This window comes from Micropterus dolomieu, linkage group LG03 (genome assembly GCF_021292245.1).
Source record: "Micropterus dolomieu isolate WLL.071019.BEF.003 ecotype Adirondacks linkage group LG03, ASM2129224v1, whole genome shotgun sequence".
In the NCBI taxonomy this organism is placed as follows: Eukaryota; Metazoa; Chordata; class Actinopteri; order Centrarchiformes; family Centrarchidae; genus Micropterus; species Micropterus dolomieu.
Genome location: NC_060152.1, coordinates 32883660 through 32904457, shown reverse-complemented (window position 1 = coordinate 32904457; position 20798 = coordinate 32883660). Strand labels below are relative to the sequence as shown.

General features: G+C 42.5%; 1 protein-coding gene across 1 annotated transcript in view; it reads left to right on the top strand.

Annotated features, from left to right (window-relative positions):
- ascc3 (activating signal cointegrator 1 complex subunit 3) overlaps positions 1-19781 on the top strand; it is a 173419-nt gene extending 153638 nt beyond the window's left edge. Inside the window, exons 31-38 of the mRNA XM_046044355.1 lie at positions 1932-2043; positions 2146-2280; positions 7141-7365; positions 12704-12855; positions 13560-13710; positions 15892-16098; positions 18305-18480; positions 19266-19781. Of these exons, the coding sequence (XP_045900311.1) occupies positions 1932-2043; positions 2146-2280; positions 7141-7365; positions 12704-12855; positions 13560-13710; positions 15892-16098; positions 18305-18480; positions 19266-19395 (1288 nt within the window). The 3' untranslated portion in view covers positions 19396-19781. The remainder of the gene's footprint in view (positions 1-1931; positions 2044-2145; positions 2281-7140; positions 7366-12703; positions 12856-13559; positions 13711-15891; positions 16099-18304; positions 18481-19265) is intronic.
- Positions 19782-20798: the final 1017 nt, after the last annotated feature.

The window sequence follows — 20798 nt, the reverse complement described above, 5'->3', positions numbered from 1 at the left end:
TGATCCAAAATTTCTCCTGACTGTTGTTCAGCTCTAATCTGCAACTACAGGAAATATTTGGTTGAGGTTATTGCTGCCAAAAGGGTTAACCTGTTATTAAAACCAAGGGTTCACTTTTTCCACCCTGCACTGTGAATGTTTACATGGTGTGTTCTCTAAAAACAAAAAAACATGTAATTGTTTGTGTGGTATTAGTTTAAGCGTTACTGTGTTTGTCTATTGTTGGGACTTAGATGAAAATCAGGTCACATTTTATGACCAATTTATGCAGAAATCCAGGTAATTCCACAGGGTTCACATACTTTTTCCTGCGACTGTATTTTACATTACTTGCATTAGAAACATACACTGGTATTTTTGCTCTTGCAAACATACCTTTAGGGTTTTTAGCATCTGTTTCTACCAGCTTTAATGAAACTATGCCTGGTTTCCTTCGCTTTAATTTGACGCGCACACACCATGCACAAATATTGGCATTATGTGTTAATGAAGATTGCACTTCTGCTGAGCCTCATGTGGTAACTCTTACTTAGCTGGGCCGAGCATGGAACCCATTTTGGCCACTGGTTGACTTATTTCCTGTACTAACAGTCTAACCTGGGAGTCATTTGCTGGCAAGGGCTGGCCATTTTTCTTTCAGCTGGGGCTTTTCTTAACAAACAACAGAGTATACAACATTCTAACCAGCAACAATGTGTAGATACAGTAGAGACAAGTCATTTCACTCTGCCCTTGGGCAGTGTTCAGGGTTTTTAACATAATCAGTGTTTCATATTTGTATACACTGAGTGACAACAAACCCACTTCTGGTTTATCCTTCCGTTAGTAGTTAGAGTAGTTCCGACTTTTGCTTTCATGTCAGTGAGTGAAGTATCACGGACTCTGTTTATCGTCATATTTTTGGTTTTACTAATACATCTAGAATTTAACTTAAATTGAGACACGCCTGGTCACATGGTAAAAGATCATAAACATAGTTAAGGTGTTTATATGCCGTTTTCTAGAAGAACACATTCTGTACTTTATTAATCCTGCAAGGGGAAATTCAATGTTTCAATGTTCTATCTAGTACTCAAGCTAGTATAGTTGTTTCAAAAACAGGGAAAAGCTCCTTCTCACACTGTGGAAGTGGCCAATGATGTTTATTCAATATCCTTGTGAAATAGATGGTGATTTCAGCTTGATGATGTAGTGAAAACCTTCAGGGCTAGTTAGTTAACTAATGTCACTGGTGAGCTAACCATTAAAATGCATGTCAGCTAGGAATATGTTGTCGCTAGTCAGTCACAGTGGCTATGTGTTTGTACAATAGCCATGATAGCTAAAACAGGCTATGATGGCTCCCTTTGGTTTGGACCCTACGGCTCTCCATTCCCTCAAAGGACAGCACATGTCAAGACAGTTTGCAATTGGCTAACGCAGCAAATTCACATGTCAAAGTTCACCATATTCACTGCAAAATGGCCACTATGCATCACCCAGGTGGGTGCTTCACATTGGTGGTACTTGAAAGAGTTTTTTCACTTCACTCTGAAGTGCTTTGAGTATCTAAGATAAAAGAGCTAGGGATGCACCAATCCAATAGTGATACTGGATATCGGCCCAATACTGCTAATCTGTTGTTGTAACAAGGGGGCCGATGTATTCAATTTATTAACATACCAGTGCGCAGCAGACCCAAACATTTTGGTTGGAAAGTTAACACAGCATGGAGGAAGCTAAAAACAAGGGGGCCAACTGTCTGGTGGCATTTCGCACTTGATCAAGCCTGATATGGCCTTACACACTGAGGAATACAGCATTTTAATTGTATGCTGGTATCGGATCTGTATTCAGCATCTGCCAACAGTATAGTCTTCCTATCCAAAGGATCCACAGAATGGCAAGCCTTCGTCTGTATTTTTACCTAAGGTTTTATCCTGTATTTTTAGTTATTACAGCCTAGAAGACATCAGCCACGAGTCCATTAACAAATACCTGTCCAACCTGGTGGAGAGAAGCCTGCGAGACTTGGAGTGCTCTTACTGCATAGAAATAAAAGAGGTGTGTATGTGTATTATCTTTTAAGTAAGTTTGTACTCTGTGAAATCACACACATTTGTTTAACACAAGTTTGTCACATTTTTGTTTCCTTTAATGCTCCAGGATGACCGGACTATTGAGCCACTGACTTATGGTCGCATCGCTTCCTATTACTACCTGAAGCATCCGACTGTTCGCATGTTTAAAGAACGGCTGAGGGCTGAGCTGCCCGTCCAAGAGCTGCTCTCCGTTCTGACAGTGAGTTTCACCACTCATGTCTAACTTATCAATGCCACAATTCTTTTATGTTTCTTTCCTTTTATACTGAAACCTGCATATTCAGTGCGGATCTGCAAAACAAGGTGGGTGTGTGTGGTCTGAAGTTGAAATTTTAGACACTTCTTTACATTCTGGACTGGGCCTTAAGAGAGGACAGTTATGCGGAGGGTACTCCATTTCACTAATACTTCCATCTAGAGCCATCCATCCATCCATTGTCAACCACTTATCATGCGAACAGGGTCGCAGGGTTCCATCTAGAGCCAAATATATAAAACAACTGCTGTACAGTTTGCTGCGGGCATAGATGATCCACGGAGGATTTATTCCTCATGATTGTGCAGACTTTCTGACCTTTCCTCTGTATGGGCAAAATTACCACTTATGCCAAGACATGCAGATATCTATGAAAGGTCCTGATTACTCATAGCAGCATATCTGTAGTACTCATAAGACTATAAGAACACCAAAACTGGTTTGCCTGTGTGATGTGGTCTTCTAAATAAATGTAACTCTAGTGCTGCTAATGAGGTTTAAGGCTTTTAATCCACTTGTGGATACATCACCTCCTTATTTGAAAACTCCAGTTTCAGCTATAGCAATTATGATCTGTATAGTCGTATATCTGTATAACGACTAACATAAAAGGTTGCTGTTTGAAAGACATGGGAGACAGAGTCTTTTATCAGTGAATACATACGTTGTAATATTCTTTTCTTTTTGGTATTTGCCAATACAAGTTACATCAGTTGTGCTAGTTCATGTTCAGGCTTTACTCCCCCCTGTCAAAGTAGCACCTTTGTCTGAGTTTCATTAACCCTCCTCGTTCTTGGGCTTTGGTGGGATCTGTCGCCCTCTCCCTTTTACTGATTGTCCTTGTGCGCCCCAGCGCAAGGTCATTCACACTCTGGCTTCTGATTGGTGGGGTTAACACAAGACATGGTGTTTTCACACCTATCGCTGAAGGGGGATGGTGACACACTCCTTTCTGCCACTGCCGCTAATGGGCCTGTGTATCTGTTTGTAATGATCCATTCATCACTGTAACAAAATCTTCTTTTTAGGCTGCCATTGACTTCCAAAATCAGATTTTCTGATTTTCTGCCATTTTTGTCTTGTTTGAAGACTTATTACACAAAGTACTGTGGTGGTGATGGTGCACTGATCAATTGTGTTACAGCAGGTGTTTCGGTCACTAGTAAAAGTTACTTCAAAGCACGGAGCACTTCCTGCGTGTGTGTATGTGTTTCCAGTATCTTACCCCCAAAATAAACCACAGAAGGCCGACAGATTTATCAAGACAGCATTTTTTAAATTAGTTGTGAAAAAAAATACAACATGGCTGTTAAGAAGTCTAATTTCACACTAGTTATTTTTGATTACTTGTGTGTCATTAGTTCTTAATTAGCTTTAATTCTTTCACTATATTTTCACCATACGGCTCAGACTCTCCGGCTTCAGTAATGATGCTAACATATGGAGAGGAGGCTACAATGAGACAGTTAGCACCCCTCTCCTTTGCACACATGTAGTTAAGAGCATGCCATGCCCGGCTGCCTCCCTCCCCAACAAGCTGTGATACAATAGGCCAGTCACCCTGCCGCCCTGTCCACTCCCCCTCCATTAGCTACAAAGCACTGGCATGCTCCTCCAGTTCCCCCTAATTGCTGCAGCGTGGCCACTAATGAGCAACACCCACAGCTCGCTGCACCACCACCTCCCACCCCCCTCCTTACACGCTTGTTTTTCACTCTGAGCACTACGCGACCACTCAGCTTGTCTTCCTTTCCTTTCCTGTTGCATTTGTCCTCTGCTTCCTAAGATGGCAGTGTACAGTAAAGTCAAACTGCGACAGACAAGACAGTCCCTTGCGTTGTCATGTACAAATATGCATGCCAGATCAATGAGGGAAACCTGACCTGGTGGTGACGTCGAAAAACAACTGCATTGGTGAAAGAGGGTTAGTTGTACTGACCAAGTTAATTTCTGAGTTCTGGGAACCCAGCAGCATCCATGAATAGATGTCTGACAGGGCAATAAACAGGATGGAAACAAAACCGCTAGTTAGCCAAACTTTATGTATTTAGAGGACAAAACAGAGGCATCTAGTAAAATACTGCCCTCTTTAAATGTCCATTAAAAACCCCTTCCTGCTTCAATTTTGACCTCCCCTACTTGCTGTAGTTATGTACACACATACACACACACACACGCCTGTAGCCTGATAATCAGACTGAATTGCCATTTTCTTTAACTTAATGTATACCACATCAAAGAGTTGGTCTTTCTGAAAGTTGACTTACAGCGATCTGTACAGCTGCTCCTTTCTCATCAACGCTTACCATTGTTGTGGCCATTTTCCTGTTGCAGTTTTTCTTACTCTGATATGGGAGGTTGTTGTCCCCATTAACTGATACTGTCTCTGATGCGCTGTTTTTACAAACATCAGTGAGCACAACATCAGAGATGTTGACTGAGATTCTGGGAACCTGAAGCAATTCAATTCAGTTCTATTTATAAAGTGCAAAATCATAACAGAAGTTATTTCATTGCGTTTATTTAATAGAGACCCGACCTAGACCCTACTCTTTGTAATATTATTTATAGAGGCCCAACAATTGCAATGAAAAACTCCCTTTTTCCAGGTAGAAACCTCGAGCAGAACCTAGACTCAGGGTGGACGGACGGACAACTGTCTCGAGCAGTTTGGGGAGGGGGGAGAGAACACAGTAGCACAATGGAAGTTCTTCAAGAGGTGTGAAATAGTAGTAATGGTAGTGGTAATAATAATTGATATTAAGCAGCAGGCATTTCAAGAAATGAACTAGGCCAGTTCACAAAGCATGTGTGTCCTTCTTCTTTTCAAAAACATAATTTTGTAAAACTACAAATGTGTTTTTGTGGTAATTGTACTCTGGACCTGACCCCCACAGTAAGTCTCAGGTGTGTTTTCCTCCCTCCCTGTCTGTTTTCTCTCTACTGATTGAAAGCTGCAGTCTCTCCCTTTACTTTCGCCTTCCTTTGTCTCTGTAAATGTTACTATCAGAGGGTGTGAGGCGGTGTGGAGCTGTTGGTTAGGATGTCTGCTTAAAGATCTATAGTCTTTCTCTCCAGCACATCCATATGCGGACACAACAGCACTGAAAGATAAATCATTCAGAGGTTATTCCTATCCCTCATCGTAGCCCCCACCGCGCTCAGGTCCTAGCTTCTGAAACACTGGCTTTACTCAGTGATGGATGGAGCCCTAACAGTTCAGGCTGGGGGGAGGCTGTGACAGATGCCTCCAGCACAGCCTGTTGATGGGACTACATTAGCCGAAGTTGAACTGGAGTGAATTAGAGGAGAGGAGCCATGCGTGTCCATGCATCTCTGTATAACAACCACAAACAAGGCCCAACACACAGCCTCGGCACAAAGAGGACGTTGATGGAGCATTGATGTCAGCTTACTTTCCCAGTGACCCGGTGTGTTTCACTTTATCTTTCTCATTCAGTGTTAGACATTCTCTGAAATGTACTTCAAAATATCATCCCATCTACACCAAGGTAGATTTTTATAAGCAGGTGTGCAGGATTTTGGTAGATTTTGGTGGTTTCCCATAAGTAGCCTATAATTTGGATTATTATCAACGCTCACCGCCACATATTGATTTTCTAAATTTTTTACTTGGCATATTTAAAATCATATTTGATTGAGGAGCATATATTAGTGCAGCACCTCCTCGCTCATTCTGTGGGAAACACCGGAAAGTAATACTGTTACTTAACTAAAGGCCTGTGGCGGTGAAGTAATTTCCACCGAGGCAATATGTTGGGCCATGTATGCGGTATTATCGCATTTTTCATCAATAAAGTAATTTGGTGCCATACAGCAGAGTAAGAGTATCTGTCACCTCACTGCACAGCGAGCCGCTAACAGCAGCTTTATGGTCTGAGCAAGACCATGAGGCAACAACACAAAACACGGCAACTTACAGCTTCAGAGTTTGAAGTCGGGTCACGCACAGCCCATGGTGATCCATCCTTGAACCATTACAGTAATAATAAGTAATAATATAAATTTTTTAAGGAGTAACAATTAACTAGTCATATATTACAATTTCTGAGTAACTTGCTGAACACTGCTTACAGGTAATGTTGATTGTTGATTGGACAGTTTTGGCGATTGTCATCCTGCATCATCAGGACCCACGTGGGAAATCAAACTCTGGTGACTGACAGAAGTTTATGCAGCACTTTAATGCTTCTGATCTGTATCGCAAAGAGTTCACGAAATAACTTATTATATTATTAGAACCTTGATTAGTAATTTTAGACCGCAGATCGACCACAGAGCATGTTAATAATTGGCCATCAGCCCATAGTAAGCTGTGGGGTTGCTGTCACAAATGTTTTATGGACTTAATGAAATGACAAGGTAAAGGGGGTAGCCTACTACTGGCACGCCTTTTTTAACAGCTTGTGACCTATTTTAATCAGGGAAAATACTTGCGACAAGTAGGCTATACCTTACCAAACGATTTTCATAAACATAGCCTATGGCTTATACAGATCAAGTTTGTGAAACACATTCAGCAGATGGATTTATTAGTGGTTTAACTTTGGAAATAATGCTCAGATCACATCTCTGCTATCATAAAATCCTGCGGTTGGTTCGTTTGAAAGCGCACCGGTCTGCTTTTGGTGCGCACCCGAGTTCGATTGCAGCATTCACATCTGCCCAAACAAACCGCACCAAGGCGGAAAACAAACTCTAGTGATATTCATCCGAACTAAATGAGGCAGGTGTGAAAGCACCCTTAGACGCCCTGTTTCACTTTTGATCTCCGTCTCTCAGGATGCAGAGGAGTACGCGGAGCTGCCAGTCAGACACAACGAGGACCAGCTGAACAGCCAGCTCGCTCAGCAGCTCCCGCTGCAGGTCAATCCCCACTCCTATGACAGCGCCCACACCAAGGCCCACCTGCTGCTGCAGGCCCACTTCAGCCACGCCCAGCTGCCGTGCAGCGACTACACCACCGATACCAAGACGGTGCTGGACAACGCTATCCGAATCTGCCAGGTAGGATACACAGCTGCAACACTGATTCACAAACCTATGAGGTACCATACCTATATCATATATCACCTTAACACACAGACAAGCACTTGTGATTCAGGCTTTAGGAACAGTTGTTCAATAGCTGTAGATCAAAGTTACTTTTCCAGGTAGTAGGTTTGCCCCAAGTGACCTTTCTCCACTGCTCCAGTATGGCACACTCTGGCCAGGCCATGTAGTGCCATGTGCATTTCTTCTGTGATAGATAATATTTGTGATAGATTCTGCCTGCCAGCAGGGGCAAAACTGAGCTGTGGCCTTGCACTAAACTGCTTGGCTCAATATGTTAGAAAGCTTAACTGCTGTGTCAAGGCATTATGGGATCACTGCAAGTAAAATCAGTATCCAAGGTAAGCAAACATATTTTTTATTAATACTATTATTTTGCATGTTTTTATATCCTATATTTGTCAAAATACCTAAATTTACTGAAATGTATAAAATATTCAGGTAGCAGGTTTCTGACCATCACTGTCACCAGTTAAAATGACACACGCTGTTTGCAGCAGATTATATCAGCTGGAATTAATTAACTTTAATTCCATTATCTGTTATTTCAGTGGTTTAGAAACATATTTAATTATTTTGAGTTAGACTGAGATAATTGTATTTGTCTAAATATGAACTTAAAACTTTTCCTAAGTTTGATCATTAAGAAGAATCTCTTCCCAGGTGCTGATAAAAGCAGGAACAGACTAAGCTGATTAATGCGTTGCTCACACAGTTGCACTAGTTATTTTATAAATGTGTTAATTCAACACTCCTGGAGTTCAGTAATACACTTTAGATTTTGTCATCATAAAAGTTCCACTATATGTTCAAACCTAAAGGGTTTTAACAGAATAGTAAAACATGTTTAGAAGCATAAACACTTAACTTTCAGTTGAAATAACAGCTGAGTCCTCTGATGATAGCAGCATCATGTAGAAAGGTCAGAGAGGAATACATAACGAATAGACTTGAATAATGGACTTCATGTGAAGAGTAAGCACATCTTGGGAGCGGTGCGGTGCTATAGATGAAGCAGAGAATAAGAGGGATGTTGCAGGTGATTTGTAGTTGAACTTGCTGATCCATCTCATAAATAACATGATACTCAGAGGTTAGATCTAACACCCAGGTTGCTCATTGTCTGGCAGCCACAATGGGTCTGCTACTCAGTGTTCATATGGTAAGATTTTCTGACAACAAGAAAATGTAGCACCTGGTCAAGTTATCAGAGTCAATCTAACTTTTTTTTTTTATCAAAGATTGCCCATGCAGGTTGTTTTGCATCTAAGGTGTGATGTGCTAGCTGGTGTTTATTCAGTTTCTTTGGATGCACTGTTTGAAGTTAGGACCATGTCTTGACGTCTGTAAGCCATTGTCCACAGCTCGGATGGTTGTTTGTGTGTGTCCATATGTACATGTGCTTGTGATTTTCCATGCTGTGTATCTGGCAGTGATATTGCATGGCTCATGGATGTGGTTACTTCTCTGCTGTCCTGCTGCTACCGTTTACTGAAATGGTTCTGGCCTTCAGTTTCTTTATGGTTGTTTTTATTGAATGAATGTATATTTTTATTGATTCTTACAGTGCACATAAAGGGATTGCGACGCTCTGACAGACCGTTGCTGTCCCTGGACAACATGTTAATAGATAGGTATCGATTCTCCTAACAAGCTGCCCCTTTTTCAAATAAATACTTCCAACAAGGCAATGAGCCATGTCACAACGCCCAGAATCTTACAATGACTTTAGCTACAGAACTCGCCCCTCAGGATGTTATAGATAATGCAACAATATACTAGATATTACATTTTCCTGAAACAGCTGAGAAACTGTCTGTACATAACTATATTTTTATATACATTCTTATAAACAACGTCGCAAAATCTTTGAATATTAGCCGGTGAGCTAACTGTGATGTGGTTTTGCCTTACTTACTATTTCAACGTGTTTACATTGGATTTTAGATGGCTTACTTGTGTTTTGCTTATTGAGGTTTCTTTGTACTGGATGTCACCAGCCACATATGGCTGATAAAAAAACAGATCTTTCTCAGTTTTGATGCTTCATTAATGCAGCTTGCTCATCCATGGAAGCATCACTGGAGATAAAGCAGGAAGGCTGGCATCCTAGATGGCTGGAAAACTGGCCTCCGCTGCCCAGCATGCTCTAGTAAAACGTCTGGTCCCTGGACAGTAAGCTCTTCAATATCAGGCTGTGGAAGAGAAACAAAGAAGTGCTGCATAATCTGTCCCCCATAGACCAGGATGGACCTTTCTTTAAAGCCCACATTAGAAAAGTGGAAAAGCAGACTTTTGTTTTGTCACAGTCTGTAATCTTTAAAGTTGTAGTTTTCCAGAAACTAGCATGTAAATACAAAAACAGCATAAAAGATGTTAGAGCTAGAGGAAGTTAATAAGTGAAGGGCAACACAGCAGGTCCCTCACAGAGACCACAGAGGTGGAGGTTTTCCCACACCTGATCCAAAACAAACCCTTGGAAAACCCGCCTAAACCCGACATGCATAAATTAATGTTCAAAAAAAAAAGAGAACCAGTTTGAAAGGAACCCAAAGACAGTCCAAGTTGGACCTGAAGTTAATTAGACCCAATCCGGTGGTGGAGCTAAAAAGAAAAAGAACACCAACACATGTGCTCCACCGGCTAACAAGCAGTCATAGTTAAAAAGAGAAGCAAAACATGTCACATCTCAAAAAGATCTTCAACATCCCTGGCAATGAAATTACCGGTGAACACCATAGTTGTTTCTGCCCTGTCTGAGTAATTAAAACGTTTTCCTTCTGTACTCAAACAGTATCCCACTTTTCCTTTCAAATGTCCCCTCTCTGGACGCTGATTCCCCTTCATGTGGGTTAACATGCTGTGATTCTCATCAGTTAAGCCTGTTGCTGTTGGACCGAAGCGCTGCTGTGACTTCAGCCATATTCTGTCATCAGTTTGCTCAAGCAGCTACTGTGAAATGGAAATCACTCTTAATTTGGACTGCATTAGCATATTGAATACCTTTGCCAGGCCTCATCTGTGCACCCACAGTAGTTTTTAGCCATAGTTACTCTCAGGAAATTACTTTTAGATTAATGAAGTTTGTTGGAGAGCAGCTGAGTTCAGCAACCTCAAACCTCGTGGATGGTGAAGGGAGATTCGCAGGCTGTAGTAGGCTGGCTAGAAATTGGCATGCTCAGTGTATTTGTATTTCCTCTGCTTCTTCTTGTCCCTCTTCTTCTTCAAGTTCCTCATTCCACATAAATGATAAATGTCAGACCCCCTTCAGCCAAAAGGTCGAGGTTTCTAAATCTCACCTATTGCTCAGGCAAGAAAAACTAAACCACTTTGCCAGAAACTTTGAGTTTATGATCTAACACACTTTGTTTCCTGCTCTCCCTCTCAGCAAGTGCTCATTGTCACCTTGCTTTATTTACAGTGGGGAATACCTTTTGACAGGGGGCAGCGGTGTACTAGCCTCTCATTCTGCTGTTAGACGTTGTTGCAGCTGCCTCTTCCCCCGGCCGCGAAGTGTCGAATGGGCGTCTTTGAGAAGACGGGGTCGCGGCAAGAGGGACCGGGGTCCTGGCGAGGAGAGCACTATGCAGGCTGTGGCTTCACAGGGCAAGCAGTTGCTGGTTGTGGGTTTGCTGGGTGGGGCTTAGCGGAGTGAAGTAGTTTATTTTATGCAACTCGCAAATATATTATTATAAAAATTATGTACACTGGGTGGGTGTTGAATAATAAGTCACTCTGCGATCTGGTGGTACAGCAGCAGATACCTCTGTATCTCTTCCCAGAAGGGTGGGTACTATCCTTTAGGATCCATTGGGCTCTGCGTAGGCACCTCACCGCTGTCACTGATGCTTGGGGGATGGGTACCAATGATCTTCTGAGCAGTTTTAATCACCCAGAGAACATCATATTAGCTGTGTTGCACGACCTACAAGCAGTTTATACATTATCAAGCTTCCAGCACCTTAGCAAGGTATTTTATTTGTCATTATAAAACACAAAGCTGTACAACAAAATTAAAGTTTGTTGTCCCTTCAGGCTACACACATAGTACTTATAAAACAATATATACAGTTATTTATTTTATGCATTCACATAAAGTACACCCAAGAAATAATTCTGTTGTGCCTTTTTGTAAACATCAGCTACAAGATAGTGATGATAATATGGTTTCATCTTCCCATAAAAAAAATGTCCTTTTTTACTGCGTTCAAGCATCATCGATGGAACAGTCTGATTCCTGTTGCTTGAGTCCCATTTCGTCCAGACCTCAGTCAGGACCCGCCTCAAGTCCAAGCTGGGCTCCTATACCGGCTCTCTTTCCTCTCCTCTGGGGCGATCAGAGCACCAAAAATGAAGTGGATTTTGAAGAACCTACAGGCCGCATCATCTGCAAGCGCAGCTGTTGCCATCGTCAGAATCTCCCGATTCAGTCGAATTGAAGAATTTTGGCTTAGCCCTTTAACCAACAGACATCATTCAAAGATGTTTCAGCAATAAAAAATAGAAAAAAGATTAAAACAAAAAGTGTAGCAAAGTTTGAAGGAGCTTCCAGCCTCTGCATCTACATACGCTATTTGTGAGTTTTGCAATGCTGCTTTGTGATGTGCAACCTAGCACAGTATTAAAACTTCCTTCCTGAAGTTAGCACTGACTGTGTGTGAATAAGGCAGTTGTGAAGGTGTTTGAAAAGGTGCCACTTGCCGTGGTGTTACACTCAGGTTTGGATTTATCACTTTATGGAACAGGGTTGTTCCCAGGGATTTTAGAATTTGTTTTGTGTGTGGGTTCAAACCGGAGACCCAAACCCAGCCCGTGCCTGTGTCTTTAAAGACCTGACAATTGACCACAACGGGTTCTGCCCAACTGTTATTGCAATCTCAGCAGTGCTAACCTTTGAGGGATCTGTGCTCTAAATGGAGGAAGCTGTCAGATTAGCTGTGTCGCCTAGTCTCAGAGGTCTCAGGTCTGGTCTCATCTGTGAGCTGTACTTACAGCTGTATCTCTTTGGCATTTTATATCTAATTGCAACACACGATGTTCATGGACTTGATGATTGTCACAGTCAGAAAGAGTAAGAGCAATATTTACTGATAAATAACTGAAAAAAACAAACCCAACCCAAGCCTGAAGCTTTACACAACATAATGACCTGGGCAGAACTCTATGGTAAACATGGAGCAACTCTAAAAGTGGCTGAACAAATTCAGTTTAAACCCTGCTGGATGACTGAGGCTGAGATGGCATAAAAATCGTGATCTTTCATTTTATTCTTTCTTCTGTTTCTTCTCCTCAGGCAATGCTAGACTTCGCTGCCAATGAAGGTTGGCTAGTTACAGCCATCAGTATATGCAACCTGGTGCAGATGATCGTCCAGGGCCGCTGGCTGCACGACTCCTCATTACTGACGCTGCCACATGTAGAACATCAAGACCTCCATCTGTTCAGGTAAACGACACCACTTCACCACAGCTATACTGTCTGAACAGTCATTTGCGGCTAGCTCTAGGAGCTGGATAGTCTACCGTGTTGTTCCACCAGCTGTGCTTAGAATCAAATTACATCTCACCTTGTATTGATGTCTTCTTCTTCATCCCATGTCATCTACAGTATTCTAGGGCCCCTATTAAAGGATCTATAGCACATGGTTTAAAGTGCATGGCAAAAGTGCATTCAGGGCGTGTCCAGCTCCACTTTCACAAGTTAAACGGCGTATAATCTAACATCAAAGAAGTCTCTTAAGTCTCTTGGTCTCTTAATTAATCCTAGGTGTGTTATCTAAGAATGTCTTTGGGCAATGTTTTGCCTTTATTTGAGAGAACAGTGGATAGCGAGAGGAAATGAGGGAGAGAAATGGGGCTTTAGGCTGGATTCGAACCACGCCGCTGCAGTAAGGACTCAGCCTTGTACATGCGGCACATATGCACACACATGCAGTCAGACACATATAAATATTACTGGAGTAGTGTTTCCACGCAGGCACCATATGAATTTCCAGGGCTGCATCCAACAGTGTCGAATAATTTTGTACAAAATCAATAAAAATGATTTCCCTGTGGTGAAAGACAGCAGGAAGTGTGGGGTGGGACTTGTTGTGATGCTGCCTCATGGCCGAGCATCTCTCACTTCACTCTCTTCCAATCATTCCACAGGAAATGGACAAACAGGAAGGGAAGAAGCAGTGTGGGAGGTTTCAACGGGCCAATCGAAGGACTTCCTGAGCTGATTGCTGCTTGCAATGGAAAGGAAAGTGTTTTCGCTGCTATCGTCAGCCAGGAGTTTCAATCAAGTCACATTGCCCAGGTAAGAAAACATTATTATATTACTTGAATACTGTACTTGCTTTACAAAAGTATCTTCAGAATGGGCCTATTCCCACATTTAATGCATGCAGATTACATCCTATCTCACACACACACACCATTATCAGTGACGTGCCATTGGCAGTCTTGCCACTGTGGTCCCAGGTACCTCCAGGATCCCCAATTACAGCTCCATTGATAGGGTTTACAGCTCCAATTTAAGTGCTAATTGCAGCAGTAATGAGAGTGTCCGGGCACGACGGCAGGCCCTGTGTCTTCACCCAATCAGTGTCCCCGATTTCCTCCTTCCCCACCTTTACACCCCCACCGCCCTTACCCCCTCCCACAGTGTGGCGGCCTCTCTAATTAAATAATTAGATGTGCAGCAGCGTTTCTGTCTGACTGGCTCAGGGAGAGTAATCCTCACATAAATAGCTTTTGCCGGGTGAATCAGAGAGGCTTTTCTCCTCCTAGCTCTCAATACGCTGCCATGCACACATGCACACACACACACACACACACACACACACCTTCCACCAGTTTTCTTTCACACTCTGTGCTTTTTATTCTCAGAATTCTGCACTTCCTTTCTGAGCACCACTTTTAAATAAATAAGAAAAAAACGAGATGAACAGAAAAGGATGGAAAACATACTTTATAAAGAATAACAATGTATAGTTAATTTGAGCCATATGATTAAGAATTAGTTGCATAATTGCAGATCCGGGTGAAGTGAACTGGGTTTGGTTTGGGTCAAAGTAGCTTTGGGCTGATAGATGAGGCCATTGTGATGTCGTGGCTGACAGACATCACAGTGTTGAGCCAGCATCGTGATTCCACCATTATTTGGTAACCTTGGTAACTCATATGCCTGTGAGCACGTGATTGGGGGAATTTTCTCTGATATGTTTGACAATGAAACGGAGTTCGCTGTCCGGTTGGCGTCTCGGCTGCTGTCTGTGGATCTGTTGGTTCTCTGTGACTGAGAAGCTAAATAAACACACGTGGTTCAGTAAAGTGCAGTATGACTTGCTGTCAGTCACCAGAATTAGATTTTTCCCATGTGGGTCCATGACGACACATGATGAAGTCACTAAAACTGTCTAATACATACAGTAAGTTACCTGTGAGTCAGTGTGACTTCACGTTTACACCTCCTGGTTGGTTTGTGATAATAAGGTAGTGTGAACACAAAATGGACCAGAACTGAACAACTAAAAAGAAGCAGATTTTTATGAGAAATACAAAATATATATATATAAATATATAAATATATATACATAGCTCCAATACTTGAGTCTTGCGTCTGGAGTGAACATTTGAAGAACGTCTTCAGAAGTTCCTAAGAACCACGATCGACCAAGGTACGGGTGCAAATTTTATACGGCCTAATTGACACGGGTAGGGTCCCATTCTGTTGCCACAGGTCTAGTGTCTAGTACACTCTTAGAAGAACAGGTGCTAACTAGAACCATAAAGTGTTCTTCGGCTTGTCCCCATAGGAGGACCCTTTGTTGTTCATGGTAGAACCAGGGATTCATCTGAATTATAGGACCCGTGGAATCAGCGCCACAACAGATAGGACATAAGTCAGGCACACCAGGCTGTCCTCAGCAGGTGAACTCATTTCATAGCAGAGAGGGAAGAGAAAGAAGACAGTTAGTAGCATCATTTTAAAGTCCACTTACTACACCGGATGATTCATAAGCCGTCTACAAACTTCAAAGTAATGCAGGGTCCAATGAAAGCAGTAGGAGTATGCACACATAATAATGGTGACAGTGGATAAGATTGAATAAGCCTGTGCTCCAGCTCCTATATTAAGAGCCTCCACCGGCACACAGACAGGTGAAAGTGATTTTCACATTCATTTATTTAAATAATGCTGGAATACTTTTCAGCAAAAGGAATTTCAGTTGTGAAACGGGTACAAATAATGTTGTCCTCCAAAAGGATATTGAGCTGTAGCTGTCTTTTCCTCCAGACAGAGCTTTTTAGCAGATCTCACTAAAATTATCCTTGATTTGAGACGTGAGTAAGCCTTGTCCTAGACTAAAAGAAAAGTTGAATAGCCCTCTATGATCAAGTGATTGGTTAGATGTGGAACAGCATAATAGATACAGTCTCCCTCCTCCTAATCAGTCCTCTCCCTCTTGTCACCGTCTTCTTTGTCCCTCGTCAGGCATGGTCCTTCCTGAGTCATCTCCCCGTGCTGGAGGTTGAGATGAGTGTGAAGGGCTGGTGGGAGGACAGCCAGGAGCAGACGGAGCGTCCCCTGCCTGTAGCAGGACCTAACCTGAGGGAGGAGAGCAGCTGGCTGGATGTCCACGCTGACCAGGAGTACGTCCTGCAGGTGTCACTGAGACGCATCAACCTGGGCCAGCAGAGGGTCAGTACGCTCGATGCCAAAACTACTTTCTATCAAGTCATTGGAATGTGTCATTAGAAACTCTGTTGACAAGATACAACTGTGTGAAATGTGTATTAGTGGAAAACATATTTATCTGCATAGTTACACACCAAATAGGAAGATCTTTGTAAATATTGATTAACCCGTAAAGCTGCACTGCATGCATGACTACATGTAATGTGTCGCTATCACCCGACTGCAGTTCCCCTTAGCTCTACGGAGCTTTTTAGTGAGTTTCAGCTCATTGTTTTGAACTCACATGTTTCTTGTCTTTAGGGTATTAGTTCCGTCTGTGCACTGTCATCGTCCATGTTTCCAGCAACAGCAGGCTGCTGTTTCCAGAGACCAGGCTCTGATAAACCCCCTGCACACGACCTCCTCCGCTCCAAACAGCAGACACACAGTTAGAGACTAGCTGGTGAACATAGTGGAGCCTTCTGCAGCTAGAGAGCCAGGTGTTTTTTGAACAGAGCTAACAGGAGAGTGAATATTAGACATTCATCTAGGGCTGTCGCAGTGAAGTAATGATCTACTGTGGCTCATCAGCGCGGTATGCCGTATTATTGCCATTTCTGTACAAACAGCAACAACACACCCACGCACCGGTGCGGAGCAGAATGTGCTTCTGTTTAGCCAAAGATTTGCAAAAAGCAACATGAAAAACAAGTTTTACAGGCAAACAACCTACTGCGCTCGGTATTTAGCGCGCTTCAAATGAGGCTTAATGTTCACACAGTTTCTTTGGACTGTCCTTCAATATTTCAACATTAGTCCAGTGTCGCCCAGCCTGCTAAAGTTAGCTAACCTGCAAAATAAACAGTAAAACAGCATAAAAAACATGGCAGCACGTGGTGGTCCATCCTTGCTCTTGAACCGTTACTGTTACGGCCCTCATGTTGCTTGTCGAATTTCTTAAACATTGATAGATTTATTTAACACACATAGTAAAGTGTAAAGCAAGAAGGTATGAACATAGCTTGTTGCAGTTGGTTTGCGAATAGTGCAGTATTTCAATATATCACAACAGCCCTACGACACAAACATGACTCCAAATAAATACTTTGCGACTGTGACTCACTCTGTAGCTTCCCGGTTAGGTGCCGTGTAGGATGGGCTTTGCGATATGTTTAATGCTCTGCCTCCCAGACAGACGGCTCATTACAAACCTGAACATGGCTGCAAACCAGAGGCAGCTTTGCTGTTCCTAGATCTTAGATCAGCTCTACGTTATCAGGCTTAGTTCAACATTCATCAGACTCCGCTGTCATCTGTTAGCTTTAGCAGGAATTTGTTAGTCACAGTTGTGCTTTGAGCTTAATGCTAGAACTGATACGCATGTATAACAGCAAAATAACTTTGGACCAAATTTTGATTATATATATTTGAATGGAGCCACTGTGATCAGTTGTTTCACTCACAGCAGCAAAGTAAAAGTACAATTGATTTGATTTCACTTTATCATCAGAAATTTGTCATGCGCCCCATAATGTACACACACATAACAAAAACACAACATTTAACCAAAACAAATACTACGAGCATATATTAGATCAGACATTACGAATAAGTGGCTGCAGTCTGTTACATTACGTTCAGTGCTTAGTCTATGCAGGAACACTAAGGACTACTTAGAACCCAAACTCTGTTTGACAGACTGGGAACAAGAGTTGTTTAACCTCGAGCCTGTGGACTCAACTTTGGTGAACACACACACTTGCATGGCTGACCAGTCGTTTACCAGGGACCTTAAGTAATGCTGCTCCATACACTGCTGCGTACGGCTGCTTTGCATGTTGGGTACAGATGCAGTTCTGTCTGAGGAAGATCCTCAGATGGTGTGGATGTTTAAAGGGCTCAGTTACCTTTTCTGTAGTGAAAGGGTCAAAAAGTTATTGAAAATAAGAAATGTGTTGTGGCTCTTTGGTCTGTTACTTTAAATGGACACACCACACATGTGTATGCATCACAAACTCACTTTATGATCAGTACGATTGCTTTATCAGCTGTGGTATGTTGTCTAGCATAATACAGTCTTCCCTGTCAGGTATTAATAAAGTTTATCTTGTCTTACAGCTGTAAACGTAAAGGCACTTCAACTGAGATCTAATAATCAAATAAACTTTATATAGTGAGTATGTAAGCCTGTGTATCACCGTGATACTTTACAGTGTGTCTGCTGTTTCAGAGGAAGCAGGACAGTAAGGCCCAGGCTCCCAGGTTTTCCAAGGTGAAGGATGAAGGCTGGTTCCTAGTCCTGGGAGAGGTGGATCACAGGGAGCTGCTGGCTGTCAAACGGACCGGATACGTGCGCAACCACACAGCTGTGTCTGTGGCCTTCTACACACCGGAGAAGACTGGAAAGTAAGCAGTCGTACAAGCTTTCCCCGTACACTCCATACGCAGTGTTTGAAAGGAAACTCCTCAGTAGGTTAGTTTCAGGTCAGACTAGGCGAACTGCATCATTCGCCTGACAACAGGCCATTATAGACCAGCCATTTCACCAGAACATAGATGATTGTTTCATAGTTTTAGATTCCCTACCTCATTATAATGGAAACTAGACTGTGGGAAGTGACCAAACCCCATGAAAACAATGTGTTTGTCCTTCTCTCAATACTTTCTGTCTGTGGCTCCGAGTCTTAAGCCCATTGTTTCCTACTGAACATATAAATCTTAGAAACTGTATTTTCTAACAAACATTAGTCGAACAGAAAGAAATGGTACGTTTGTTGGGGACTATTTTCAGCAGCAGGACTGTGTGTGTGGGATTGAGTCAGAATAAACTACAGTGTGTGTGTTTGTGGTTTTTAATAGTTTTTGGACAACAATGTAGCTCTATGGCACAGAGGAAGACGATACGTCAGGCTTTGCTGACTATAAGAAAACTACAGAATATCACCAGACTGTAACCATACAGAAAGAAAGACCATTTTATACTGTGAAAATATAGTCATGGGTCAAAACAGAAACTTCAGATTACTGCATTGCCAGAAACTGCCAGAAATGACCTGAGCAGCTACAAGGCAGGTTTGCCCTTGACTTCCTGAGTTTTAGCTGTTCCAAGTTTAAAAACAAATGGCTTTAGAATTTTACAGCACCACTGGGATAAATTTCTGTCTGCTGACTCATGTACCTTCCGGTTTCAGGTGTATCTACACGCTGTACCTGATGAGCGACAGCTACCTGGGTCTGGACCAGCAGTACGAGATCCACCTGAATGTAAAGCCTGCCAGCATCGCTGCTCAGGTCAACACAGAAGTGTCACTTAGTGACTGACCTGTCCCTCAGCTCGGGAACAGAGGAAGCCACCATCAGCGGCAGTAACACAGTTCCAAGGATGCCTGCAGTGATCAACAGATGAGTGGGACGAATCTGAAACACAGGGACTGTGTCCGAGGAGGTCTTCCTCACGCTGTTAGGTGTCGCTGATCTCTGATGATCAGTGCATTCCCGTCATCATTTTGCAATGACGAGTTTACTATTTTGCTGCACCCACTTTGCATCAGCTGATCTGCTTCAGTTACATAGAAGATAACATATGTAATGTGACTGCAGTGCATTCTGGTCTGTTGAACCTGCTGTTAGAGAAAAAGGTACATTAGGTCTAGAAGTATCTCCTGTGATTCTTTCAAACTAAAATAAATATGACCTTCATTTAGTTACTTGCTTTAGTTAAACAGATTTCATGTTTTCAATTAATGGATTTACCTCAAAGCCATCAGTCATCGATCCTTCTGTAACGTCACTGATGGACAGTAGTTATGTCCCATTTTCAGAAGGTGTCTCCTTTTAAAGTCTAGAACAAATATGTAAAAACAGAGCAGTGAGGCTGTCCTGTTCCCTTTATGCCTCTGAAATAAAGTTTCCCCCCTCGTGATCTGAAAATCCTATGATATTCAGATGAACTAGATCGATTCGATCATCCAACAAGCATGAAGCATGCGGAGGCCTTACATTTGGGTACTGTCGGAAATGATTCTTTGTTGAATTAGTCCAGTCCTCCAAAGACCCCACTTTCAGAAGCCACGTTGAAGGAGGCAGCCCTGAAATGGGACAGAGCCTCTGCCAGTGGAGCATTCACTGCCATTTTGAATGCCACTGTACAAACTGGGCTCCACAACATTTACTCAAAAAAATCAATTCCAGTCAACATCCACGATGTGACAGAGGCTGCTACAGAGTTATGGAACCGTGTCCCCCGTTACCCTTTCATAGGCCGAGGAGAATGGTGTCTCTCTTGGGCAATAGAATCAACCAACGTTCACTATATTCACACAGTGTTTCCACCCTGGCGCGTTCAATTCATAAACTTCTGTTGCAGTCAGGTTTCACTAGCATAACCTAGGCTGTAATATTGCTGGATATTGTGTCAGGAGAATATATATCAACCAGTGAGATGTGGTCAGAACGCGACATGCTTTACAGATTCAGCCTGGTGCTGATCTGTGCTTTACCTGACCAAAGATGTAGATAAGAGGTGAACTTATGTTCTAGGGTTGGTTTGTTTTTTTAAAGACAGGAGGAAATAAAATAGACCCCCACAGACACTCTATCCAACAACCACTGTGGCTTGTTGGGTTCAGGGTTAACTGCTGCATGGAGTCTGTCGGTTCTTGTGACACAATATTTAAAAAATAGTTTTGGTGTATTGAATTGATTTAGAATTAGTTGTTAGTTTA